Source organism: Gossypium hirsutum, chromosome D10 (genome assembly GCF_007990345.1).
Source record: "Gossypium hirsutum isolate 1008001.06 chromosome D10, Gossypium_hirsutum_v2.1, whole genome shotgun sequence".
NCBI classification, from domain to species: domain Eukaryota; kingdom Viridiplantae; phylum Streptophyta; class Magnoliopsida; order Malvales; family Malvaceae; genus Gossypium; species Gossypium hirsutum.
The window spans coordinates 3,782,218-3,809,442 of NC_053446.1; the positions used below are offsets into that span (position 1 = coordinate 3,782,218).

At 35.0% G+C, this 27,225-nt stretch overlaps 3 protein-coding genes and 1 pseudogene across 8 annotated transcripts in view; 1 reads left to right on the plus strand and 3 right to left on the minus strand.

Moving 5' to 3' along the window:
* LOC107913797 (F-box/kelch-repeat protein At1g30090) overlaps positions 1-3,045 on the minus strand; it is an 8,467-nt gene extending 5,422 nt beyond the window's left edge. Inside the window, 2 exon segments of the mRNA XM_041103212.1 lie at positions 2,091-2,346; positions 2,938-3,045. Of these exon segments, the coding sequence (XP_040959146.1) occupies positions 2,091-2,346; positions 2,938-3,045 (364 nt within the window).
* Positions 3,046-3,258: 213 nt separating this feature from the next.
* LOC121222321 (cullin-4-like) lies at positions 3,259-8,193 on the plus strand (annotated as a pseudogene).
* Positions 8,194-10,278: 2,085 nt separating this feature from the next.
* Positions 10,279-12,249, minus strand: LOC121222323 (F-box/kelch-repeat protein At1g30090). Its single transcript, XM_041102837.1, has 2 exons — positions 12,108-12,249; positions 10,279-11,614 (listed from the first exon to the last, which is right to left on the minus strand). Exon 2 carries the CDS (start codon positions 11,548-11,550, stop codon positions 10,435-10,437), a length of 1,116 nt encoding a protein of 371 aa, XP_040958771.1. The 5' UTR covers positions 11,551-11,614; positions 12,108-12,249; the 3' UTR covers positions 10,279-10,434.
* A 9,990-nt stretch (positions 12,250-22,239) lies between these two features.
* Positions 22,240-26,671, minus strand: LOC107913798 (uncharacterized). 6 transcript variants are annotated; one of them, XM_016842433.2, is made up of 5 exons: positions 26,534-26,671; positions 25,798-25,867; positions 24,433-25,590; positions 22,829-23,464; positions 22,240-22,720 (listed from the first exon to the last, which is right to left on the minus strand). In XM_016842433.2, exons 3-5 carry the CDS (start codon positions 24,464-24,466, stop codon positions 22,431-22,433), a joined length of 960 nt encoding a protein of 319 aa, XP_016697922.1. In that variant the 5' UTR covers positions 24,467-25,590; positions 25,798-25,867; positions 26,534-26,671; the 3' UTR covers positions 22,240-22,430. The 6 variants fall into 6 exon arrangements, with proteins under 6 accessions (XP_016697922.1, XP_016697918.1, XP_016697919.1 ...); XM_016842429.2 differs by having other exon boundaries at positions 22,240-23,464; XM_016842430.2 differs by lacking the exon at positions 26,534-26,671 and adding an exon at positions 26,398-26,514 and having other exon boundaries at positions 22,240-23,464.
* Between the last annotated feature and the right edge of the window lie 554 nt (positions 26,672-27,225).

Consider the following 27,225-nt stretch of genomic DNA (forward strand, 5'->3'; position numbering starts at 1 on the left):
GCTAATGTAGCAAGTTTAACAGAGAGAGAGAGAGTTTCTCGTTGAATCGGACCGTGTGTGGTACAAGGCTTTCTGCAAAAGATGTGAACATTCGCTATTGGTAGAGTTTGAACCCATGCATCTTAAATGGAACAAAGGGCATTGAACCGTTGCTTTAGGCACTCAAGATTTTAGAGTCAAAAGACAAAATCCCAATTGGAGATCAATACAGATCTATCGAAGGGTTCATCCTAAAAGGCAATACTTCAAATACTTGTCTAGACAGCTTACAAGCTAACATGGATGGTTAAAAACTTGAAAATTTTAATCTCAATGATATCTCTATGTTTAGCATTGTTTGTATGCTTGCTCTCCCTTCTACCTCTTGACATAGTCCTTAAGTGAATAGGTTTTTTTTAGCCTTGTATCCTTGTGTGGTTCCATTTTTTAGCTTTACGTGACTTCTTTTTTTCTTCTTTTTCTTTCCTCATCTTTAGGAATCATTTTGGAGCTTTTCTTCTTTTGATTGTAGTATTGTTTTTATCTTCTTTCTTCTTGAGTGTTCGAGAATCCAGGTAAAGAGGATAGTTTTTAGGCTTTGATGATGATTTGTTGTTGTTTGAAAAAGGAAAAGCCAGCTTTTGTTTTCGTCTTAATGCATGTTGTGTGTGTTATAAGCATTTTTCTTTCGGGGTTTTTTATTGTGTTTTCATTGCCATAACAAATTTTATGTATGAATATATATATTATTTTTTATATATATGTATGTATTTCAAACACTAATCAGTGAATTTTTTAATGACCGAATCCATAAAGGTCATGACTTTAAATATGACTTCTAGCTTCCAAGGGTTAATTAATGCATTGTACTCATTAACTTTATAAATTTGGGTTATGCTATTTTAATGTTCTATTTGGACTTGTTGGTTTGTTTTGCTTGGGTTTCTATTTTTATACCTAAAATAGGTGAGAGAATGTTATTTCAAGACTTAAATTCCGAACTTACAAGTTAAACAAAGTTTTCAACCTGCTCCTTTGAGTTATTAAGAGGAATTGATCCTTTTATACTTGTACGTATTAAAATATTTTGATTTATTTAAGTCTATGATATTAATATTTTTGAACTATGTACTTACTTGAAAACCATTAAGCCATTTGTTTGTTTTTGTATTGATTAAATTGATTAAATAAGCTGATTGCTCGATATGCAATTGTACATGAAAAAGTAAATATATTTTTTTTTTAAAAGTCCAATTTGTGATTTATGTTCCCTACTATTGGTTTTAGTGGATTTGATTTAATTGTCAGCAAAAAAGATACTTGTTTAGTTTCAAGTTTAAGTAATTAGAAAAAAAGTTTAGTACGAGTGTATAATTACTAACTTAGGTGCTTTTTATTTTACTCTTCCTAAATTAACAATTATTGAAAAGGATAATGCTTTTTGTCCATTTACAAAAAAGTATTAGATTATTTTTTTCTCCTTTTACCCTTCAACGTATAATTTTGCAATCACCCAAATGATAAAAACTCATGTACTCTATATGACATACACCTAATAAGTAGATAAACAAAAATTAATTTTTAAATTTAAAATTTATATTTTTAATAAATTATTGATTTTATTTTAAATTATAATTTTTTTAAAATTTAAAATTAATTAAATTATCATGTGACTCACATATAATAATTTTTTATTTATTTTGAGATATTGATAAAAATAAATTTAAAGATAAAAAGGTGAAATAAAGATTAAATTTTTCTTTTATAAAGTTGAGGGTAAATAGAAGCGAAAGCCTGAGTGAAAAGGCATTTTAAATGGGGCTATGGTTAGTGGGCTAAATGGAAGTAAATCTAAATCAAATAGTCAATTAGTTATCACAAACCGGGCTTGAGGCCCAGCAACCACCAACAGTACCAAAGAGAAAGGGAAAACATTTCTATTTTGTACTCCTTCTCTTCCATTTTTCATCTTTCAGTGCCTTCTCTGTATTTCCCTATATCTATATGTTATACTGTAAAATAAAATAAAAAAATAAAAAATCAATAATTAAATAGTTGAAGCTGAAGATTTTACAATGCTTCTGATCCTTTATGTCTCTCCCCCAACAAACGCTCTCTTAGCTCCAAGCCGCTGTTGCTTCTTCTTCTTCTTCTTCTTCTTCCTCTTCCTCTCTTCTCACTTTCAACCGTCAATGAGAAAGCCAAGTCCCAAGCCGTGGCTTGTTCCTCTTGACCCCAATAAGAACGGCCTTCACAACACCACACAACCAAGCGATACGACGTCTCTCGACCCTTCTCACCTAGTCCCTCGACGACGTCCAGTCCGACGATGTCGCGCTCCGCCGCGCCAATTTGTCTCGCAAAAAGCTACCCCACTCAACCCCAAAAGCTCGTCATCAATTCGTTAAGGTTGAGTTTCTCTACTTGATCTCTCTCTATTCTTATGTTGTTTCTGGTGTTTTATGAATCCCTTTTTAGTTATACAGAATTTGATCTACAATTGAGTGGCTTGGTTGTGGGTCATTTTTGGAATGAAATTAGGACTTAGAAGAGGGAATTTTAAAACTCGGTTTTATTCGATTTTAAGATCTTGGTATTTTGATTGTTTTATGCTTTTACTTTATATGAGCTAGCACAATTATTATAATTGGGTATTAGATTTTATTGGTGGAGCATTTATGTTTCTTTGTAAGCATATTTGATGCGTGCTCGCATAAGTATAATCAGTTACTTTCTTTCCAGAAACTAAATACGGTTTTTAGTTAGCATTAATTGTTATTACTTATTATTAGTAAGTTTACTTACAAGGAATTGTAATCATGTAATGGGGGTTTCAAGTAAGTTTGGTTCTTTTGGAAATCAGATTATATCTCCTAGACTATGTTGTTTATATGAACTAATTGTAAGAAACTAGAAGGGCTTTGCACTTCCAACAATGAAAATATTTAGAAGATATACTCGGAAAGATTTCTGATACAACTTAAACTTCTGTCTTGTTTCGGTGTAGCAAAACCGACAGTGCCTATGAATTTTGAGGAGGAAACGGGCAAAGCTGAAGTCAGCCATTAATGCTATTTTTCTAAGCAACCAGATTCATGTGACTTGGAGAAGCTTTATCAGGTAAGTCTTGTATATTTTTTTCATTCTCTCTATTTTGATTACGACAGGCATTTGCAATATGAGCAATATTGTCACTTGATAACTGGGCTTGCTTCCTTCAGGCTGTCATGATCTTTGCTGCATAGGATGGAGGAAGTCTTTATCAACGAATTGAAAAAGAGTGTGAAGCACGTATACGGCAGCATTAAGATCTTTGGTTGGGCAAAGTCCGGACCTCGTGGTTTTCTTATCGCTTGTTGAGAAATGTTGGCAAGATCTTTGTGATCAAATGTTGATGATTCGTGGTATAGCCTTGTACCTGGACGAAATATGTTAAACAAACCCAATGTACGTTCATTGTGGGACATGGGCTTGCAACTTTTCTGTAAACTTCTTTCTCTGGCTCCAGAAGTTGAGCCAAAACTGTCACCGGTCTTTTAAGAATGATTGAGAGTGAGAGGTAATTTAATAACAGTCAAATTGAATTTGCAATTCTTTTATTCTAGTCTCTTTTTGGTGTTCCAAAGTAAAAACTTATGCAGAAGATGCATAATATTTTAGATGGATATGTACGGATTGGTTCCCATTTAATGTTGCAAACTTATGGATGAATTCCTTCTGTACGATGGATGGAAGTATAAGAATTGAGAAGGTCCCTGTTCCTTGTATTGTTGGCTTGCTATTAGTACATAAAGCATATATGTTGGATGAAACAGTATAGTTGGGATAAACGAATGCTATGGTTAACTTGTTTTAGATTCCTTCTTACTAGTTGAGGTCACACTGAATTTTCTATGCAAGTGTAAGTGGAGAGGTAAATACTGAAAAAGTAAACCAACGTGTCAAGTATTTGTCAGGTTAGTAACTCCTAAATTGTTGTTTCAATGTCAATATTCCCTGGCTTAGTTTACTTATCTTTCTATGATTTTAGAGGTATAAGGTGGCTACGTATTTCTATTGTGGAAAGCAGTATCTTGAAAGGCCATTATGATGTCTAAATCCACATAAATTTTGGATTAATTCCCATCTTCCAAGTTTCTATTAAATTTACATCTTGGAATCCACTGCATCTGTTTTTGATCATGCAGGTTAGGTGAAGCAGTTGACAGAACTACTTAACCATCTTTTGAAGATGTTTACTGCTTTAGGTATTACTCAGAAAGCTTGAGAAGCCATTCCTGGAGCGTACATCCGAGTTTATGCAGCTGAAGGAATGAATACATCAGCAATCTGATGTTCCAGATTACTTGAGCATGTAGAGGTGCTTTTCATATTTATTTTCTATTAGCAGTGACTGGTTTGGATTGTACATGTTTATCCTTCTAACAAGAATTCTTATTTATCATATGTTTCTGTATTATATGGAATATGCATGTTATCCTCTACATTTTTGGGTAAGTTTATATTTATATAGCTTTTGTGTGTATTCCTTCAGATGAGGTTAAATGAAGAAAATGAAAGATGCTTACTCTACCTGGATGCTCTTACGAGAAAGCCGCTTATAGCAACAGCAGAAAGGCAACTGCTGGAACGTCATATACCTGCCATTCTTGATAAGGTGTGAATATGAATTTTGGTTGTTCTTTGTGCTTTGACACCTTGAATTTGCATCTTCTTAGTAGTTATGGTTTCTTAATTTGTGCAGGATTATGATGCTGATGGATGGACACCGTATTGAGGACCTTCAGAGGATGTACTCACTGTTTTCAAGGGTCAATGCTCTTGAATCACTCAGGCAGGCCCTAAGCTCATATATTCGGAGAACTGGGCAGAGCATTGTCATGGATGAAGAGAAAGACAAGGACATGGTGTCTTCCTTGTTAGATTCAAGGCTTCACTTGACTCCATATTGGAAGAAAGCTTTCCAAGAATGAGGCATTTTGCAACACCATTAAGGATTCTTTGAGCATCTAATTAATCTTCGTCAGGTTAGCATGTTTGTCCTTTGTATTTGGAGATTATTTTATTTTTAAACTGCATGTTCATTTACCTTTAAACCAGTGAATTAAATTCCTAATTTAGATCATCATATTTTGAACTTGACTGATGGTCGAACTTTATTGTGTTTAATAGAATCGACCTGCTGAGCTTATTGCTAAGTTTCTGGATGAAAGCTTCGTGCTGGTAATAAGGGTACTCTGAAGAGGAATTAGAGGGTACACTTGATAAAGTTTGGTTTTATTCAGGTTCATCCAGTAGAGTTTCCCAAAAATGATTAAATTTACTTTTTCAGTTTTCCTTTGTGCATTCTTTCTTTCTTGCCCTACTAGTTAATGCTAGAGTTGTGAATGGCATTTTTGTTGATAATTAAGGGCAAGGATGTTTTTGAAGCATTCTATAAGAAGATCTTGCTAAAAGGCTGCTTTTAGGGAAGAGTGCTTCTATTGATGCAGAGAAATCCATGATTTCTAAGGTCAGTATGTTCTTCGCATTAAATGGTGTGTCGTCAGAAGATTGTATTAAATTGTTAATTTGTTATGTTCTTGCGATGCTGCAGCTGAAGACAGAGTGTGGCAGCCAGTTTACAAACAAACTTGAAGGAATGTTCAAGGTTTACCTCTATATCCTTTTTGTATAAGTTTGTAAAGAAATGCATTCCATAGGTTACCATTGGAATTTCTAATTATTAATCTGGTGAACTGCATCCTTTAGGGTTTTGTAAACATGGGCAGTCCATAACTTTTATAACCACTAAGAGTCTAAGAATATGTTACCTGTTAGTGGTGGTATTGTCTCCAGTAGTGTTACCCCTCATGACATGAGTTGGATTAATTATGTGTAATTCCTGCAAGCAGAATGTGTTGAACTAATGATCATGTAATAAGTTTGTTGTGCCTGAGGGTAGATCATATAAATATATAAGAAATAATTGAATCATGTCAGAGTAGAAGAGAAAGTACTCAACAAGTTAAATTATCTTCTATTTCTTGGAGTACCAACTTGTGTACTGGTTGATGTAAGATCAAACAATTTACATAATATATGGAGTTTGTGTGACTCTGGAATTTATTTTGTGACTAGATTCTTAGGTCTAAAATATGTTCACATGCAAACAACATTGCACACCTGAGTTTCCTTTCCAGTTATTTCAGTTCTAGGGAAACTAATCATATGAATTAATTGAAATGTAATATTGCAGTTGTTGCCATGGTCAGAACTATGGCTTCTATTGTAATAAATTCCTCAGTTGTATGGTTGATCTTGCAGTGTGTTGTTTTTTGGCAAAAGTTCTTAACAGTTTCCCAGATACAAACTTAATTGTAATGAATATGGATTCTCGTTATTTTTATCCAGGATATTGAACTGTCAAAGGAGATAAATGAATCATTCAAGCAGTCATCCAAGCCAGGACAAACTTCGATCAGGAATTGAGATGAGTGTCCATGTCTTAACAACTGGGTAAATCATACTTTACCATTATTCAAGTTAAATAATAGCTGCTTGATCAATAGTATTTGATTCTATTTGGTTCTTGAGCTGGGCAGGTACTGGCCAACATATCCACCTATGGATGTTAGGCTTCCACATGAATTGAATGTCTATCAGGTTTGCTGCAGACTTTGGGATGAAATGTTTACCACTATAAACACCAGGAAGCTTTTATCTTATAGTTCTCTAATACTTTCTTCTACTTGGTCTAACAGGACATCTTCAAGGAGTTCTACTTGAGTAAGTACAGTGGGAGACGCCTAATGTGGCAAAATTCATTGGGTCATTGTGTGTTGAAAGCAGATTTTTCCAAAGGTAAAAGGAGCTGGCAGTTTCCCTGTTCCAGGTTTGTCTCTTGGTGTCTCATGAGCCATTTCCTCCTGTCTTCCGTAATGTTCCTTCTCTTTTCGTAGTTTCTCTACAGGCAGGCAAGTTCTAACAGTTTTCTGGTTTTTGATCTTTTAACCTCTAGACTGTAGTTCTGATGTTGTTCAACGATGCCCAAAGCTTAGCTTTCAAGACATTAAAGACTCCACTGGCATAGAGGACAAGGAATTGAGAAGGACCCTGCAGTCCCTTGCATGTGGAAAGTGAGAGTCCTGCATAAGGTATGGCCATTATATTATTGCACTCACCAAGTTAATCTCATTATTGTGCTGACTAAGTAGGTGACATTCTTTCTTTATTCTTTTCTATGTTTGAATTTGTGTGCTGCAGTTGCCAAAAGGGAGAGATGTCGAAGATGATGATTCTTTCATTTTCAACGAAGGATTTACTGCTCCTCTCTATCGTATAAAGGTACATCTATTTGCGATTTCAAGCCATGGTGGTTAAAAACTTTTCTAATGCCGTCATGCTTATCTATATGCTATTCTCCTAAATTTCTATGGGAAAGTTTTTATTATGATTCTGACGTGAGTAATTGCCACACGTAATAAAGCATGAAGCTGACTCTTTTCCTTTTGGAATGCAGGTAAATGCAATCCAGATGAAAGAGACAGTGGAGGAGAACACAAGCACCACTGAAAGAGTATTTCAAGACCGTCAATATCAGGTTCAGCATGTTCTCTTCCTCTTTTTTAGCTATCCACCAAAAGAACAAAATAAAATAACAGGTCAGAAAGCCGTCTCAGTTGGTGCTTAATCAAATCTATTGTACTATGACTCGATATATTCCAGGTTGATGCTGCTATTGTTCGGATAATGAAGACGAGGAAAGTGTTGAGTCACACTCTTTTGATAACTGAACTCTTCGAACAGGTAATCTAAAGGGATAATATGCCTTTAAGTTGCAGTTGGAGATATCCATATACTGAAAACAAGTTTATTCCATTGAACAGCTAAAGTTTCCCATAAAACCGGCTGATTTGAAGAAAGAATCGAGTCTCTCATTGACAGGGAGTACCTGGAGCGGGACAAGAACAACCCACAAATATACAATTATTTGGCATAAGCTTTTTTTTTGTTTCTTTCTTTTATAACAGAAAGCTCCTTGTAAAATGACAGGGGAAACTATGGTCTTTTCTCTAAGGGGCCGGAGGTGAAATCCGAGGTCAAATCCATGTACAGTAACATGTAGGTTCTTTGTTTTTTGTTGTTGCAATCGAGGTTGTAATTGTAAAGCATATTTAGACTCTCATTTGATACCTTACTTGTTACGGTACTTGAAATAAGCTACATTTTTTCCCTGGCTCTTGTTTTATTTTCTTTAGAAGAGAATTTCTTTTTATTTTTTATTATGTTAAAGGTGTATGCCATGTTCGTTAATGGGATTCGCCTTTGCTGCTACTTTACGAGTATAAAATATTTGGTTAGTTGGGGGCATTGCAATGGGAATTGCATTTCTATATCTCATGATCTAATTATTTTTTAATTAAATTAATTTATCTTTGAAGGTCTTTGAGTAACTTTTAATTTAATATTATGAAAAATATATGTGCCTTTTAATTGAATTACCAACGCAATTGGTAATTTACTAAAAACATAATATTTATATTTACTTTTAAAAATGTTATAATGTTTACATCCTTACCATTTCATATTTTATAAATTTATTACATAATTATTTTATATATTTATAATCAGCACTCTCGCATTTATGTATTGCATCTAGAAAATTATCGGATCTGGACATCTGGGTTAAAGCCGACTGCCTTAATGAACAACTACAACACTGCAAAAAATTAAAAATAAAAATAAAAAATCCTGCACTCAATTCAATAATCTGTAGAGTATGTTATGTTTGAAAGGCATGGTTGCATAAACCAAGTTATGTCACTTGAAACAAACCAAAACCAGGCCAACAACGGTACAATTGAATGTGATCATAGTAGTACCATAACAATTCAACCACACCATTCATTCAAAGTTCAAACATAACAATACCAAATCACCTGGACAAATAAGGTAGAAAATAAATCGACACAAATTTGCCTAGAACAACCCTTAAATTTGTAGGGGTTTGGATGAAGTGGAAGAAGAAATACCAGGGTGAGATTGGGGATCTGGGTTAGGGTTGAGAGGGGCTTGGAGATCATCGTCGGGGTCGTAATCAGGGTTAAGAGATCGGTCAATGGCTTCACGCCCTTTCTCCAGGCAAGGCTTGCAAGCGATCTCGATTGCTATCCATCCCAATATCACTCCCGCTATGGCTATCACCGCGCTTGTTATTGCTGCCATCAGCTCCTTCCCTCTTAATTCTTTCTCTCTGGGAATGAATTTCAGAGAATCGCGTTAGGTTCCTTTGATAGAAATCCTTCCTACAAAATCCTACTGTTATGATTTTGAGTCTTGGGCCCAATCACTTCTTCATATCACATTTTGGGCCTTTACCCATCAAATTCGAAATATGTGCACATATGATTACATGTATATCATCCATGGATAGCATCGTCAGAATGTACGACTTTTAACATGTTAAAATTTATTCTGTATGTTTCATGCCCACGACTGAATTGATATGATAAAAACTTAAGAATTTAGGGATTAATTTAAAATATGAACATTTGGTACAATTAACCTTGTTTATTATTTATTGTTTTCTTAAATATTAAAAGTATTCATTAGATTTCATGTCGATAATTGACTTAATTGTGGTTGCAAATGGGAATGGGAATTAGATTAATATTTGAACAACCTTGATTTCTTATAAATTTTTAATTGAGATTTAAACAATCCAGTCCTTCACAAAATCCCCCATTTTCTTTCACTAGCAAAGTGGGATTATGCCACCTAATAACGTGCCTTCCACGTTGAAATTCAACAAAAACAAAAGATACGTATTCCATTATTTTATTTTCTTAAAAGAGATGGGGGTGAACCTTCACCATCAAACTCTCCACCTCAATATTTTCAATTAACTCCTCATTTATTTTATCTCATTTCAAATGAGTACGTGAATGTTAATGTTAAATATAAGTATGTAGTATACATATATTCTTATTCTTTTTTAATACATAAATTATTACTACGAAACAAGATTCTGTCCAAGCATAAACTAAAAACAATGGCCATGATTTTCATTACAGGAAGTGTTAGAAAAAGAAAGGCAGGATTGATTGTTTTTTAAATAAATAAAAAAATCCCAACATCATCGTGCTTTTTGTTAGCAATGTAGCAGACAGAATCAGATTTGTTACTTACTTGAGAATCTGCCATTCTTGTCCCCCCTTAATATAAGCCCTTGCTTAAGGTTCTTTTAACAATTGAATTTGCATCAATGCTTTGCTTAACATGCAAGTTAATGATTTTCCCTAAGTTTCCAATGTTCTCTTACCACTGTAATTGTGCTTATAGCCATTGATGATATGGACTTAATATTCCATACAAGAATCGAGTGAGTACATGACCGGAAAAACATATCGAAATGCATACTACTTCTGCAACTACAATTTATTGAATGAACTGATAGACAATATGTGATATAAGCTAAGCAAACAGAACCTGAGAAGTTGAGGGTGTCAAGTCAGAAAGTTTTGGACCATCGATAACTTGCCATTCGACACTGAATCTCCACTTATTCTCAGAACTCCCTGTTTCATTCCGTTTCGAGATATAGCCCATGGCAACATGAAGGTAGCGACCGATGACATATATTATGTTATCGTATGCATTGACAGCAAATGGTTTGCATATCTGTTCTGGTAATGGGGGACCTTGTGTTGTTTCCCAGGAATCATTGTCTGGATAATAAACTTTGAGTTTCATTCTTTCGTGTTCAGAAACCACGAATAAGTGGCCATAAACCACTACGCTCGAGCCAGTCCAGCCTTCTCTCAATCCTAGAGCCATATTCTCCCAAGTATTAGTTATTGGATCGTAAACTCGACCCCTTGGAGAGACGAAGAATGGCCATAACCAGCCTTCTGTCACTAGAAGCTTTCCATTGAATACTGCAGAATCATAAGATGCCATATTGGTCCCCATGCTGGCTACTGGATGCCAATTCCCAATTGCGGGATCCATAACCTCGGCCGAGTCGAGCTCGAAAAGATCAGCACTGTTTCCACCAGCTACATATATCATCCCATTAATCGCTCCGCTTGCAAAAAACGATCTAGCAGTATTCATCTTTTTCATCACAGTCCAATTGTTTTTCTGAATCTCATACTTGAAGACCAAGTCAAGAGGGGAATCGACATCGGAGGCCATCATCCCCCCACAAGCAAAGAGTGCGCCCTCACTGGGAAACGAAACACAGCTAATACCATGGGGACAAATATTGTCTTTGCACGGCATCGTAGGGATGCTATGCCAAGAAAAATTGGTTAAATCAAGAACCTGCCATTCAATTTCACCAGTGCATTTTTGGAAGGCAAGCACAAACAGCCAAGGGTCTTTGAAACCTAGTTCCTTCCTTGAAGTGAAAAATCGTTCTTTATTACCAAGCAGAAAGTGCCATCGCTTGCATACGGCTTTACAAGCGGTATGGCACTCGACCGGAAGCCGAAGGAGACAATTAAGGGCAACATCATCAGGAAGGCCTGGAATAAGGGGTTCCCCTTGAAGATACAACTCAAACTGAAACCCTTTGCCTAACCTCATCTTTTGGTATTAAAATCAACCCCTTTGCCTCTCCCAAAACAAACAATCTAAAACCCTTTTAACACTACAGAAAGAACCTTGTTTCAGCAAGAAATTCCTAGTTTTTATGAATTGAACAACTTAAACATCCAAATCCCAGTCAAAACTTCAAAGAATCTATTCCAAGTTACAGAAAATTTTAACCCTTTCTATTAATATACACCACTATGATGCCAAGGCAGGGAGAAAAGATAACAAAGCTTTATATCCAGAGAGAAAAAAAAAAGAAAAAGAAAAAGAAAGAAAAGTCAATAACCCATATGATAGTATCTTTGAATATAACCTAAAACAATCTAAAGTTTTGCTCCTACCAATAAGAAACCCAAAAACCCATAAAAAAAGAAAGAAACCCTGCCACTATGGCCTACAGAGATGACATAATTCAGAAAAGAGACTAAAACCCAGAAAATACTTTATCCTATATATAACATATAAATATAACTTTGCAAACAAAAGCAGATTGCATAAATAAGAAGAAAAAGAGATGAGAAGAAAAGAACTGATATGTGGAGACTTACAAAAATGGGATTTTCTTTTTCTTGAATACTTGCTATATCAAATAAACAGTATAGCCATCTATTTGTGAGATTTTAAGCTTGTTTACCCTGCCCCCCTCCCCCCTATCCCCCCAAGGGACTCTTCCAATATTGGAAATAAGGAAGAAAGGATATGGACTGTATATGATTCTGATTTATCAGATATATTAATTAATATTAATTATCATTAAATGAATTTCAAAAATCTTCCATGTTTATTTTTTATTTCTAAATATGTATTTTTTAATTTACTTATTTATATAATTAAAATTTTAAATAATATTAATAAATATTAAATATAATGATAAGACTAATCATAATTACGAAGAGATCGATTAGTTAAATCAATTAGATTAAAAATTGACCGACACATTAATATGAACAAAGTTAAATTGATTTTTATCGAACAAAAAATTGAATTAATTTTTTTATTTTAAATAATTTTTAAATTTTATAAATTTTAATAATTTCTAATCAAATTTAACCATTAATTTGATTTTTTTAATTATAAAAAAGAAAGCCTTGAATTCAAACTAAAAAAGGAATATTATTGGGAATAGGAGCTAGTTGCAAATAATATATCAATAATTATTCAGTAATTAAATTTCTGTGAGGAAAAAAAATGGTGAATGGTGGTACAGACTGTAGGCCCACTGGAAGTCTAAAACCACGCGCTAAAGAAGTAATTCCAAGTTCCAACGCCAGTAAACAAGAGCAAAAGGTTGGGAACATTGTAGGACACGCGCTTTTAACTGCGGGGTTTTGAAGAACACTGTCTTTTCACTGTCCAAATCCAAATGTTTAAAAGCTTAAACGGAAGATTTGAGTTCAAAGTTCAAACCTTCGAAAGTTCGAACAAAAACAAAAAAGGGTGTTATAAAATTCATCTCTTTTTTATTGTTGATTTTCTTTTAAATTTTAGGTGACATCGTGGTTCAGTTCCCGTAGTATCTACTCTCTTAATGAACTTATAAAATACGAAAGATTAATTACTGAATTTAATTTAGTAAATATATTTAAATTTATTATAATCTTATTTTTTCAATGGTTATTAAATGGATATTTTTTTAAAATTTTAAATGTCACAATATATATTTGAAAGGTTTCAACAACTAAATAAATTAAATTTTCTAAAAAATGAAAAGAATTAAACTTCAACCATAAAATTGAAGTAAAAAGACAAAAAGTACTAAAAAAGCTCAAGTGAATCACACAGTAAAGATTACCTCATCATTTAAATGAAAAATGAAGGCTAACATTTTTAGCAACTCAATCAGTAAGTTTATTCGACCCCCAACAGATCAAAGAGAAGGAAGCATAAGAGAAACCATAGAAGTAATCTGGTATCCAATCGAATCAGAAAGAGTAAGACTGACAATTAAACTTGAATATAACATGTGGCTAACCACGACCCTTGGCTAAGCAGAATGAAACCACAATGTTGCCTCTCACCAGGACTCAAGACTACACAGTCCTAGTAAAGGAACAGAAAAAAGAGAACATGTTTGATGGATTCCACATCTCGGGCAATAAGGGTCCACTACCCTAAAATCTCTTGACAATATTTCTCTGGTTGTCATCGGATTATGACAAGCCCTTCATGGGATGTTATTAATCTTTGAGACAACATGAAGGCCCTATAAATGTTTTCCATCTCTTGCATGACTGTGCATCACAATGACAACAGCCATTTGAGGTTGGAGCGGTGAAGAGAGCCATTGGTATCTGTGTTAACATTAATGGAAGACAATTAATAATGGTTGCCATTAACATTAATGGGAGGCAATCAATAATGACAACCACCAACTTTGGAAAAGTGGCAAGGGATAATTTTTTTTGGTCCTTGAGATAATGGGCTATTTATTGTTTGGTCTTTGAACCTCAACTATAAATAGGCCTTCTCATTTCTCATTTCAATTCATCCCAACCAATCTTTCTCTCTTAGTTTTCTCTCTTCTCCCATTTGAGAATTCTTAAGGAATTCTATTTATTTGTAATATTTTGGAGATAGTAAAGTTATCATCTGGTTTTAGTAGCCCGAGGACGTAGGTATAATTTACCAAACCTCGTTAAAACTCTTGTGTTCTTTTTGTCCTATTTTTCTTTCAATATTTGAGGGTATAATAGTAGTATTTAATTGTGCTATTAAATTACGTTAGAAGGAATATTCTGACTAAGGAAAGACTTGGTATTTAAGAGATCCTTGTGATCCACCTCTCTTCCCTGGGAATTGAACTTTGTGTGATTTTTTAGTACAATAATTTACACGCTTCCGACCCTATTGGAACAACAAGTGGTATCAGAGCCGAAGGTTAATCGTAGTATGCTCTGTGGTTGTAGTTTAAACTGATCTTCCACATCAGAAAAGATTTCCTTAGGTATATTGAAAGATTATGGAGAAAACAGTCGGTGTAGGAGCTTCAACATCGTCCATATGGACAAGACCGACAATTGCAAATGCAAGATTGGCCGTGGAGATCTTTGATGGCACGGGCCATTTTGGTATGTGGCAAAGTGAGGTTCTAGATGCCCTTTTTCAGCAGGGTCTAGACATTGCCATTGATGAAGAGAAACCAGATGATGTATAGGAGAAAGATTGGAAGGCGATCAATCGGTTGGCATGTGGCACAATTCGATCATGCCTTTCTCGAGAGCAGAGGTATGCTTTTTCAAAGGAGACTTCTGCAAATAAGTTGTGGGTGGCACTTGAAGAAAAATTTTTAAAGAAAAACAGTCAAAATAAGCTCCACTTGAAGAAAAGACTGTTTCGCTTCACATACGTCTCAAGTACCATAATGAATGATCACATCACCAAATTTAATCAGTTAGTCACTGATTTGCTGAATATGGATGAGACATTCAAAGATGAAGATTTGGCTTTGATGCTGTTGGGGTCACTTCCTGAGGAGTTTGAGTTCCTAGAAACTACTCTACTTCATTGTAGGAGTGATATATCTCTGAGCGAAGTCTGTGCGGCCTTATACAGTTATGAACAGAGAAAGAAGGACAAACAGAAAAACTCAATCAGAGATACAGAAGCTTTAATAGTCCGAGGTCGTTCATACACTCGGAAGAAAACTCAAAAGGGGAGATCAAAGTCAAAGTCCAGACTCGGGAAAGATGAATGTGCTTTTTGTAATGAGAAAGGCCACTGGAAGAAAAATTGTCCAAAGCTGAAGAATAAGGGAAAAGCTGCTGTAGATGCTTGTGTTGCTAAGCATGATACTAGTGACTCTGAACTATCACTGGTTGCATCATCATCGTCATTCCATTCAGATGAGTGGATATTGGATTCGGGTTGTACCTATCATATGTCCCCTAACCGAGAGTGGTTCTCTGATTTAGTAGAACTAAATGGAGGAGTTGTTTATATGGGCAATGACAATGCCTGTAAAACTGTTGGGATAGGTTCAATCCAATTAAAGAATCAAGATGGATCAACCAGAGTTCTGACTGATGTTCGGTACGTGCCCAGTTTGAAGAAAAATCTCATCTCATTGGGAGCCTTGGAATCCAATGGTTCAGTTGTTACTATGAGAGATGGGATTTTGAAAGTGACATCTGGCGCACTTGTGATATTGAAGGGCATCAGGAAAAATAACTTGTATTACTACCAAGGTAGTACAGTTATTGGAGCAGTCGCTACAGCTTCTGGTAACAAAGAATTGGACTCAATGCAGTTGTGGCATATGAAGTTGGGACATGCCAGCGAAAAATCCTTGCAAATTCTAGCAAAGCAAGGATTGTTGAAAGGTGCAAAGGCTTGCAAATTAAAATTTTGCGAGCATTGTGTTCTGGGAAAGCAAAAGAGAGTGAAATTCGGTACTGCTATCCATAATACAAAAGGTATTTTGGAATATGTTCACTCAGATGTGTGGGGGCCTTCCAAGACACCTTTATTGGGAGGAAAACACTACTTTGTTACTTTTGTTGATGACTTTTCCAGAAGAGTTTGGGTGTATACCATGAGAACTAAGGATGAAGTGCTTAGAGTTTTTCTTAAATGAAAAACTATGATCGAAAACCAGACTGGCAAGAAAATTAAGCGGCTTAGGACGGACAATGGAGGGGAATATAAAAGTGATCCGTTCTTCGATGTGTGCCAAGAGTATGGTATTGTTCGACACTTCACAGTTAGGGATACACCACAGCAGAATGGATTGGCAGAGCGTATGAATCGAACATTGCTGGAGAAAGTTCGATGTATGTTGTCCAATGCTGGGTTGGGCAAGCAATTTTGGGCTGAGGCTGTGACATACGCTGGCCATCTTGTTAATCGTTTGCCATCATCTGCATTAGAAAGAAAAACTCCTATGGAGGTATGGTCTGGAAAACCGGCTACAGATTATGATTCCTTACATGTGTTTGGATCCACTGCATATTACCATGTAAATGAGTCAAAGTTAGATCCGAGGGCAAAGAAAGCTCTCTTTATGGGAATCACTTCTGGAGTGAAGGGATTTCATCTTTGGTGCTTAAGCACAAAGAAAATGATCTGTAGCAGAGATGTTACCTTTGATGAATCTGCCACATTGAAAAAGGTAGCAGATAAAGATATTCAGACGAGCAATACTCCACAGCAAGTGGAGTGTACTCCAAAACAGGTGGAGTTTGAGCAGATGGGGATTTGCCCAGTTAATAAGTCTAATTCTCCAGCCACAATGGAGGAATTAGAGGTTGAAGAGGTTCTGACCCAAGAACCACTTAAGTACACCAGAACCAGTTGCAGTTGCAAGGCCACAGAGAGAAATTCGTAAACCTGCTCGATTTACTGATATGGTGGCCTACGCCCTTCCCGTTGTTGATGATATTCCTATCACTTATCAAGAAGCAATGCAAAGCTTAGAAAGTGATAAATGGAAAAGCACTATGGATGAAGAAATGCAGTCTCTCTTGAAGAACAATACTTGGGAATTGGTGCAATTACCGAAAGGTAAAAGGGCAATCGGATGCAAGTGGGTATTCGCAAAGAAAGATGGATCTCCTAGCAAGAAGGATATTCGCTACAAGGCAAGATTGGTAGCTAAAGGCTACGCTCAGAAGGAGGGAATTGACTACAATGATGTATTTTCCCCTGTTGTGAAGCATTCCTCCATTAGAATTTTGTTGGCCTTGGTAGCACAGTTGAATTTGGAGCTAGCTCAACTTGATGTTAAGACGGCTTTCTTGCATGGTGAGTTAGAAGAGGAGATCTATATGACTCAGCCCGAAGGATACACAGATGCTGGTGGTATAAATTGGGTTTGTAAGCTGAACAAATCGCTATATGGATTGAAGCAATCCCCGAGGCAGTGGTACAAGCGATTTGATAGCTTTATGAGAAGGCAGAAGTACACAAGAAGCAAATATGACAATTGTGTATATTTGCAGAAGCTGCATGACGGATCTTTCATTTATCTACTCTTGTATGTTGATGATATGTTAATCGCTTCGAAGAGCCAAAATGAGATAAATAAGCTGAAGGCTTAGTTGAATCAAGAGTTCGAGATGAAAGATCTAGGTGAGGCCAAGAAGATTCTCGGCATGGAGATAAGTAGAGATAGACCGAGAGGCAAGCTCTGTTTAAATCAGAAGCAATATCTGAAAAAGGTATTACAATGTTTTGGTGTAAATGAAAACACAAAACATGTAAGTACCCCACTTGCTTCTCATTTGAAACTTAGTGCTCAATTATCTCCGAAGACTGAAGATGAAAGAGAATATATGGCGAAAGTCCCATATGCTAATGCAGTTGGGAGTTTGATGTATGCGATGGTGTGTACGAGGCCTGACATTTCACAAGCTGTTGGAGTTGTGAGCAGGTATATGCATGATCCTGGAAAAGGACATTGGCAAGCTGTGAAATGGATTCTACGGTATCTTCGAAAAACCGTAGATGTTGGTTTAATTTTTGAACAAGATGAAGCACTTGGTCAGTTTGTAGTTGGATATGTTGATTCCGACTTTGCTGGTGATTTAGATAAATGTCGTTCAACTATGGGGTATCTGTTTACTCTTGCGAAAGCCCCAGTGAGCTGGAAGTCTACCTTACAGTCTACAGTAGCTGTGTCTACTACAGAGGCAGAATATATGGCAGTTACAGAAGCTGTTAAGGAGGCTATTTGGCTTAATGGATTGTTGAAAGACTTAGGAGTTGTTCAAAGTCACATAAGTTTACATTGTGACAGTCAGAGCGCTATTCATTTAGCGAAAAATCAAGTCTATCATTCAAGAACCAAGCATATCGACGTAAGATATCACTTTGTGCGGGAAGTCTTTGAAAAAGGAAAAATTCTACTTCAGAAGATTCCGACAGCAGATAATCCCGCAGATATGATGACCAAGGTGGTAACAACAATCAAGTTTAATCATTGTTTGAACTTGATTAACATCCTGAGAATTTGAGCACCTTCAGGTTTATGGCGCTCGTGAGCGTATTTATAGGCACTACAAAAGATAGCTTTATCGAATTTGGGGAGTTGAAGGAAGTGTGTGAAGATGTGATTATCCTAATCAAATCTTCAAGGTGGAGATTGTTAACATTAATGGAAGACAATTAATAATGGTTGCCATTAACATTAATGGGAGACAATCAATAATGACAACCACCAACTTTGGAAAAGTGGCAAGGGATAATTTTTTTTTGGTCCTTGAGATAATGAGCTATTTATTGTTTGGTCCTTGAACCTCAACTATAAATAGGCCTTCTCATTTCTCATTTCAATTCATCCCAACCAATCTTTCTCTCTTAGTTTTCTCTCTTCTCCCATTTGAGAATTCTTAAGGAATTCTATTTGTTTGTAATATTTTGGAGATAGTAAAGTTATCATCTGGTTTTAGTAGCCCGAGGACGTAGGTATAATTTACCGAACCTCGTTAAAACTCTTGTGTTCTTTTTGTCCTATTTTTCTTTCAATATTTGAGGGTATAATAGTAGTATTTAATTGTGCTATTAAATTACGTTAGAAGGGATATTCTGACTAAGGAAAGACTTGGTATTTAAGAGATCCTTGTGATCCACCTCTCTTCCCTAGGAATTGAACTTTGTGTGATTTTTTAGTACAATAATTTACACGCTTCCGACCCTATTGGAACAACAATCTGGACTGAACATTGTAGGGACCGTCTTTTGACAAAAGCCAAACAAATGGGCGAACTACAAGCGCAATAGATCTTGAATTTCAATCGGTAATGTCCTTAACCATTGTTGGTTGATGGGAAGAGTCTAAGGTGAGAATTTGATTTAAAAAGTCAAATCGAGTAAAAAAAATTGAGTTAATCGAGTCGATAAGTTCTATTTTATCATCTAAACTTATATAAAAATTTTCTTGGATTAAGTCGAGTGGAATGAAATTCAAATTGAACCGAACTGAATAAATTATTTGAGTTAAATTAAAAAAATTAAACCATTCATATCCAGATCGTGTCAACAATATGACCAAATTTTGAATTAAAGAACATAAATAACATATACATTTGAAAACTCTTTTAAAACAAAATAAGAGGAAAAAAACAAGATAATTACTATCATAAACTTGATAATTTAATTATTTAAAGCATCAAATTTATCATATTGGAATTTCATTTAAAAAATTATAATTTATCATTATATATATTAAAGAATTTTTTAAAATAAATTTTAAAAATTTCAATTCATGTATGTTTTTATAGATATTTTAAATTTTAAAAGATTATTTTGAAATTTTATAATTTTCTTGAGATGCATCAATTTTGCACATTTTCAAAACTATCAGGGACCTAATGGGTATTTACATTACTTTGTTATTCTATTTGAATTATTTAAGTTGTAAAATTTAACTAGACTTGAACTAAAAAAATTGAATTACTTCGCCCCTGACCCCTTTAAGTCGTATTTTTGGATCCGCCATTGGTTGGAACCGGGTGGAATTAAGAATCAACTAGTATACCACTCCAAACAAAGAAATTGAATTGGCTCTTGGGTGAATAGCTCAAAACTGGTAAACAAAAAAAAAATTGGGAGTTTGTGAAATCTTTTAATTCTTTACTTAATTATAATTGGACTGATGGTTGAATTGAGAATTGATAGTCTAAACAGTTCGACCACTTATTCGATTTTTAAAATATTGACTTCAAAAGCATTTGGGTCTTGTTTGGCAAGGAAGGAAACATTGAAGTGACCAATATTCTAAAAACCTACTCCACCAAGATTATTCGAGTGAGCAAATTGTAACCAATTCATTCAATGGATACATTTGTCCTCCAACCCTAGAACTTTGCCACTAAAACTCGTTGAGCATCATTGTAAAAGGTGTTTTTGATAAGGCGATGAGATGTTACAATCTAGCAAAACGAGATATTGTAGAGATATGAGGGAGAGGAAGATAAAACCAGATTTCCGAAAACAAATGTAATGGCAGACGACAATGATAAAGGCAATAAGAGGTTGAGAAAGATGAGAGCTACGGTGATTGTAAAAAGAAAAGTGTAGAGAAAATTTTAGAGTGCTAATTCTGCTAAAAGATAAAAAGTTCCTAAATGAAACTTTCAAGTCTTTATTTGTAAGTCTTGGAAAGAAATTATTAAAGAATGGTTTTAATAAGAAAATGAAATATGATTGTGCTAAAATAATGAGTAGTGAATGTAAGAGAACTTACTTGAATGTGAATAATGGGAGGAAAGTAATATGAATATCAAGTATAAAGATGATTACATGAAAGCTAAACCCATTTAAAATATTTTAACAAGAAAGGTCTTAAGTGCAAATGCTTCATTTGTTTAAAAAAGAAATAAGAAGAAAACACTCATACTTCAAAGAAAAGTTAAAGAAGTTAACTTTTTAACCACATTCATATGTGAACCTCCAAGTTTTGCTTTTCAGACATCCCAAAAGTGGAATTACTCAGAAATTCTACCAATCTTCCACTTCAAAAGTAATTGTTCCTAAAAGTGCTCTTATACAGAACAATATTTCCCAAAACAAATATTCATAGAACAATTAGTAACCAAAAACAAGCATATACAAAATCACGTTAATAGCTTCAAGCACCGTGTAGTAGTAGTCTCAAACAAGCATAACTACTGCTCTTTAGAGTCATATCTCATATAATTGACTCCAAGCATACCCCAAAAAGCACACCAAGAGAGGGTATTTTCTGAGGAAAGGATTATGGACTTAATGAAATTAACCAATTACCCAGATGCATTTTTGAACATATGTAGTAGTCTCAAAACTGTGGCACAGTTTTGTTGTTCAATCATACTAAAGCTAATCATCCACGAAGAATAAATAAAATAAACAAATGCTCACTTATTTGGTTAACAATTCAGAAGGAAAGGTTTAATAAATACCATACAATTCTTTATTTACAAAGAGTCTATTAGATACAATTCTTTATATTACAATTAGTCTTTTATGTTAATCCTATAAACATGTATCAATACAGACTATAAAAATCAAGCCTTTCAATACATTCACTCATGACTTCCTTTCATTACACAGTCCATGTCATATTTAATACTAATAGTAGAAAACAAATAAGGAATCAATCCAAATCAGCAAGACGGGGAAAAGGGAAATAAAAAAGACAAAATAGTGACGAGGCAGTAGCACAATATGACATTTCGGATTTACATTAGGAGCCTAGTTTAGTAGCATCAAACAAAGTTATAGGCCAAGAAAAATTTCATAAGCAACTGCAGGATCTCAATCAAATCTGTTCCATTGCCTTGGCCTACTCACAATGTAAAAGAAGCTTTCAACAAGAACAGAGAAAAGTTACAATACATTAGTCATTGCTCTTAATGACCATACTCAGAACACAGTTAATGTAGAGCCTATTGACAACAACTGTAGCTTGTAGGTGATAATGCTAAATACTAAAACTCACCCTAAACAATGTTTACTTTCATCTACATTCAGAACTAACTGTAGCTTGTAGGTGATAATGCTAAATACGAAAGTTCACCCTAAACAATGTTTACTTTCATCTACATTCAGAACTAAGTCCAATAACCAAAGCAGGATTTTCCAGTCACATTTACTTCATCTCCCTTTTTGTCTATGATTGTATAAAACCAATCATCAGGACATTGAACACAGACAGATACACGTATCCAGATTCGAAATTAATCAAACACCACAAACAACAAGAGATTTCATAATAGATAACTTCATATAATATAACCAAACTGAACAGGCACACTGAAAATAGTTCAACAGTACATAACAACATTAAAACTTAGAATTATTCTTTTTCAGTTTTGTTGGGGGATGGGGAAGGCAAGAGATATCATTCCCTTATTGCTTTAGTACTATTTATCTAGCATAGATAGAACCACATAACTCTACAGATGCAGAGACAGATCTAAATCCACTGGACCTTCCTCTTCAGCACCAACACAAGTTTCCAAGGCAGATAGTGAATCTTCAAGTTTCTTGAGAAGAGGAAGCTCCTTGATCTGAAGCTTCTTTGGTTCCTCAAGTGCACTGGGGGAAATTTTAGGTTTTTTAGATGCATTCATTAAGCTAGCAGTCATTGGATTGTCAGCTAAGCAAGGCCTCTTGCTTCCTTCTCCCATCAACAAAATTGTCTCAGATTGACCAACTTTACCCACGTATGAGGATGGGGGCGGACCTGGCAAAAGCCACAAAGAAGCAATAGATCCATTGGATCTAGGCAACTGATATGACTCACAACCAAGGTCAGGATTAGTTATAGCAAAGGTAGGATTTGGAAGCTTACCCAGATTATAACCTTGAGTTTTCTGCATGGCATCTCTCAAGGCTGGTGGCAGACCATCCTGGCTAATCTGAAATTCATCAGTATTAAACTGACAAACCTCATATTTGCGCAAATATGATGAAGAATCTGTAGGAAGGCCAGTCGCTACAACGCCACCAGATGAAGCACATGCGGCAGAAGACAAGGCAGCATTGGCACCAACTGGAGCAAATGTCTTCGAAGCTGAACTATTATGGCGAAAAGTTGCACCACTAGGAGACATGACAATCTGAGTTTGGGCATCTCCGAGATTGCTGCCAGTGGATTTGCTCCTGTTAGCCTGGTTTGCATCACATGAGCCGAACATTGCACAGAAGTCAATTAGAGTTGGTGTTCTAGTGATTGGAGTCAGATTGTTCACGCTAGCCAAGCTCAGTTGGCTGTTTGGCAGGGGAGCAGGAGGGTTCCTAGTAATGTCGATGGAATTACTAGAACGACCAGGAAAATTCAGGGCCCTCAATGTCTCCTCCTCATGAATCCTAAGGTGGCCACTAAGAGCTAGATAGTCGTCAAATACTTTGTTGCAATAGATGCATGATTTATCAACTGCATGCTTCTGCGCATCTTCTCTACCCGAATGGAAATTCATGGTAGAACCTGAAAGAAACACAAAATTGAGCTCTTTTCAAGAAAAGATAGATACTAGAAGGCTAAAGTAGACCTTGCAATGAGAAAGAGGGTCTTATTCTTGCCTCGTTTTATAACCCTTCAAGGCGAAGAAATCAGTCATAGTGGTTAACACAAATTAGTATAAATGACAATTAATAATAAAATCCACTTAAGAAATCCAACCAGAGGAAGCATATATGGAAAAAATGGTGGCCATAGGAGAGATGTTAAAACAGCGTTAAAGCGCCTTGTCCTCAATAACCCATATTAGGAATAGTCATAAATGGAAATCCAGAGTATCAATATCTTGCAAAACAAATGTCAAGCGCCACGTAGAAAGGAAACCGACTACCAAAAGGTCATGAAACAATTTGCCACCTAATATCGAGTGTCAGTTAAGGGGTAAATTTGGAAAATCGAGTAAAACATAAAAGCGCTCAATGTTATATTTATGTGGCCCAGACTTAATACCGGTGTCCAATATGTGCTCATGTTCAACAAATATATGCTCAGTTTTTCTTTATTCTTTTCTCGGTATTTCGGAGGACCTACTACTAATTAAAAGCCATTGTCAGTTCAAGGTATTTAATGTGTCCAGCATTACTAAATTAGAAGAAAGAACTAGAATAAATGAATAATATAGGCATGATAGCTACATATTGATGATCTAACTATACCCAACAGCTTAAACATTATCTGCTCTAGAATTTGAAATTTCGACTAGTGATTTATGCTCACTTTAAGTGTCACCATAAAATCAAGTACTACATAGGGCTAAGCTATTACTATAATTATTTCCATCATAATCATCATCATTTCTCCAGTATTACAATGATTCCTGTATCAAGAGCCATTCAAGAGAGAAAAAGGAATGCAATAGCACATAAGACTCAATAGATTTTAATTACTTCTTTCAAATTTACAATCTTTTCTTAAAGCAAATAGTCAGCCCATACCAAATGCATCCCAGAGAAGCTCCATGAGAAACATGACAATCGGCTCCTAAAGGTCAAGATTGCCTATGAGATTCTTTCAAGGTTTTCTGGTCAATTTTAGGAAATCCCCGAGTGGTACTGCAGAACATTCCATTCAAGAGAGAGAAGCAAAGAATGCACTAGCACATGAAACTTGATAGATTACAATTTCTTCTTTCCATTTTTACACTCTTTTAGCTAATGTAAATTGCTTCACCTGAAGAAAGCAAAAAATGACCACCGCATACCAAATGCATTCAAGAGAAGCCCTATGACAAGCACAACAATCAACTGCTTAAGGACAAATTGCCAAATTGAGATTCTTATAAGATTTTCTTTCCCAAATCATGCCATCCTTCTTAACACATTATTTTAGGAAAAGCCTAGAGTAGTAGGGGAGAAAATCCAAGGTCCAAACCCTTTTGACAAGATTTTAATTAACACCAGTCAAGCCTAAAACAAGCAATAAACATAAAGTAGTATCTCTTCCTTTCTTAGGTAAAATTTTATGTTTATCTGATGCCCTTGCATCAAGGGACATATCTCTCTCTTGATTGGCCACTAGCACAGTGTGTATCTTTAGACATAATAGCAACACAGAATGCCAGGAAGAATATGAACAAAACAAAGTTTCTCAGTTTCAGAAATAACCCCTTAGAGACATCTATAAATCCCTGTGACAAATAAATTGAAAGCGTAAAAGATGTTTGCTTGAACTAGAAAATATGTATTTTTAATGAATACTAATTGTGACAGAGATATTATAATCCAGAGTGGCACACACATAAGTAAACTACCTTAAAACCTAAACAGAAGTTATAACAAGTAAGATACATTTTATTAGTATTTAGTGCAAACCACCACTAGTTGTGGCAATATCTGGTTAAACAAATGTTGTTTCTAGCTAAACAAGCCTGAAGGCAAGGAATCCTAAGTGTAAAGAACCAAAAATTGATTCATTCACCCCCACATCACTACTCTATTAACTTTCACCAGTCCTTTAATAATTATAACTCTATGGTCAATCTCACTGAATGTGAATATTATATATTAGCTTTTTTTTGCTGTCCCTAGCACTAGAAGACCAAACAATTGTCCAGAATTGTAATCCAAGCAACCAGCAGATGCAACTTTCTGAATCTGTTATAACATAAGAGGAAAAAGTGAAGCAAATGCCTGGCTAAAAGAGAGGAATTAACTATTAAACTAGATAAACAATAAAGCAAAATAGGCAAAGCAAAATTTGAAGATAATCATTTAAGAGGAAAGTCAAATTGCTTTTACAGAATTTGATTGATTTAGAAAGAAAAAAAAAAATTGATATAGACGACAACTGTGATTATTTACCAGAAAAAGGATGGTCTAGGCATCGTAACTCCTACTAAGAAATGAATCCACAATTGATCACAGCTGATACCTGCAATTATTAAAACTATTTATCACAATGATATAGATTTTGAATTTTGGACAAGAAAATACCTAAACTTATCCAAAAATCCGAAAAATAACTCAAAAAAGTTGCATTCCATACAAAGGCACAAACCATACATCAAAATTGAAAAACATGTGATAGCTTATTCCCAAACATAAAATATCAATAAGAAATTCAACACTTATCTTCAACACCTCAACAAATCATACCTCCTAGTTTATTCCCTTTGAAATTACAGGGCATAGGCCTTTCATAATCAGATAAACTGAATATATATTACACTGTCTAATCAGCAAAATTGTAGGTTACATTCTCAGCATAGTTTCAATACATAGATGATTTCCAATTGAACAGAAGCTAATGTTATATATTACTATCAGGAATAATGAAAACTGAAATCCTTTTTTTTTTTTCTTTTAAACTTTCCTGGAAAAGACAATTTCTTGTTTCATAAATACACAATTAGAATTCTAGCAGCTAGTCTTAACAAATTCCCATTTACAGATACAACTTACAATTTCCACTAATAGAAACGATAAACAATAATTAAAGAAACTAACTTCCCCTCCAAAAAAATCAATTATCAAAAACCTTCCTTACACCTTCATGTTCACAATATATATAAGAAAATAATGAAATAAAGCTTCATACCAGGGGAAAACTCCATGGGTATCCCTTATTTTCACAAGAAATGAATTGCCTAGAGCTGTACAGTGCTGCTACTGAGATCAGAAAATCAAAACCCACCGTGCAAAACGATTTCTTTTCTTTTTCTTCAGCATATTCTTTGAGGCTGCGGCCCATAACTTTTTCAACATTGGTGGATAAATGGGCTTCTTTTCAAGTTATGGCAGGCCGAAATTTGACCCTAGAATTTCACCATTAAAACAATTTCAGAGCAATTTTGGGCTGTAAGGTTTTCAGGCCAAGTCCATATATTCACGAAATTTAAAGCTTGGAACAAGAGATTACCTAAAATGGTAAAGTTGAAGCTACGAGATCCCAAAGTATTTATTTTCAAGTTTCACGAGCAAATTCAATTAACTTTGAGTTAGATTATTAAGTCGTTTATTCAATTTAATTAAATTTTATACTAATTGTTGATATAATTATAAAATTATAACTTAAAAGAATATGTATATCAACGTTTTCATTTTGTTATTTTGGTCCCTCAAATAGTTTACCCAAAATTTATTTGCGTGAAGGAACTGAAAAGGGTGACCTAAAATTTGGTTGAAATTAATGGGGGAAAATGGTAAGGTGCAATGTGACCAAACATGATAGAACATGTATGTTTTCCATTGTATATGGTAAGAATTCAAAGACATAATTTGACGTGCATT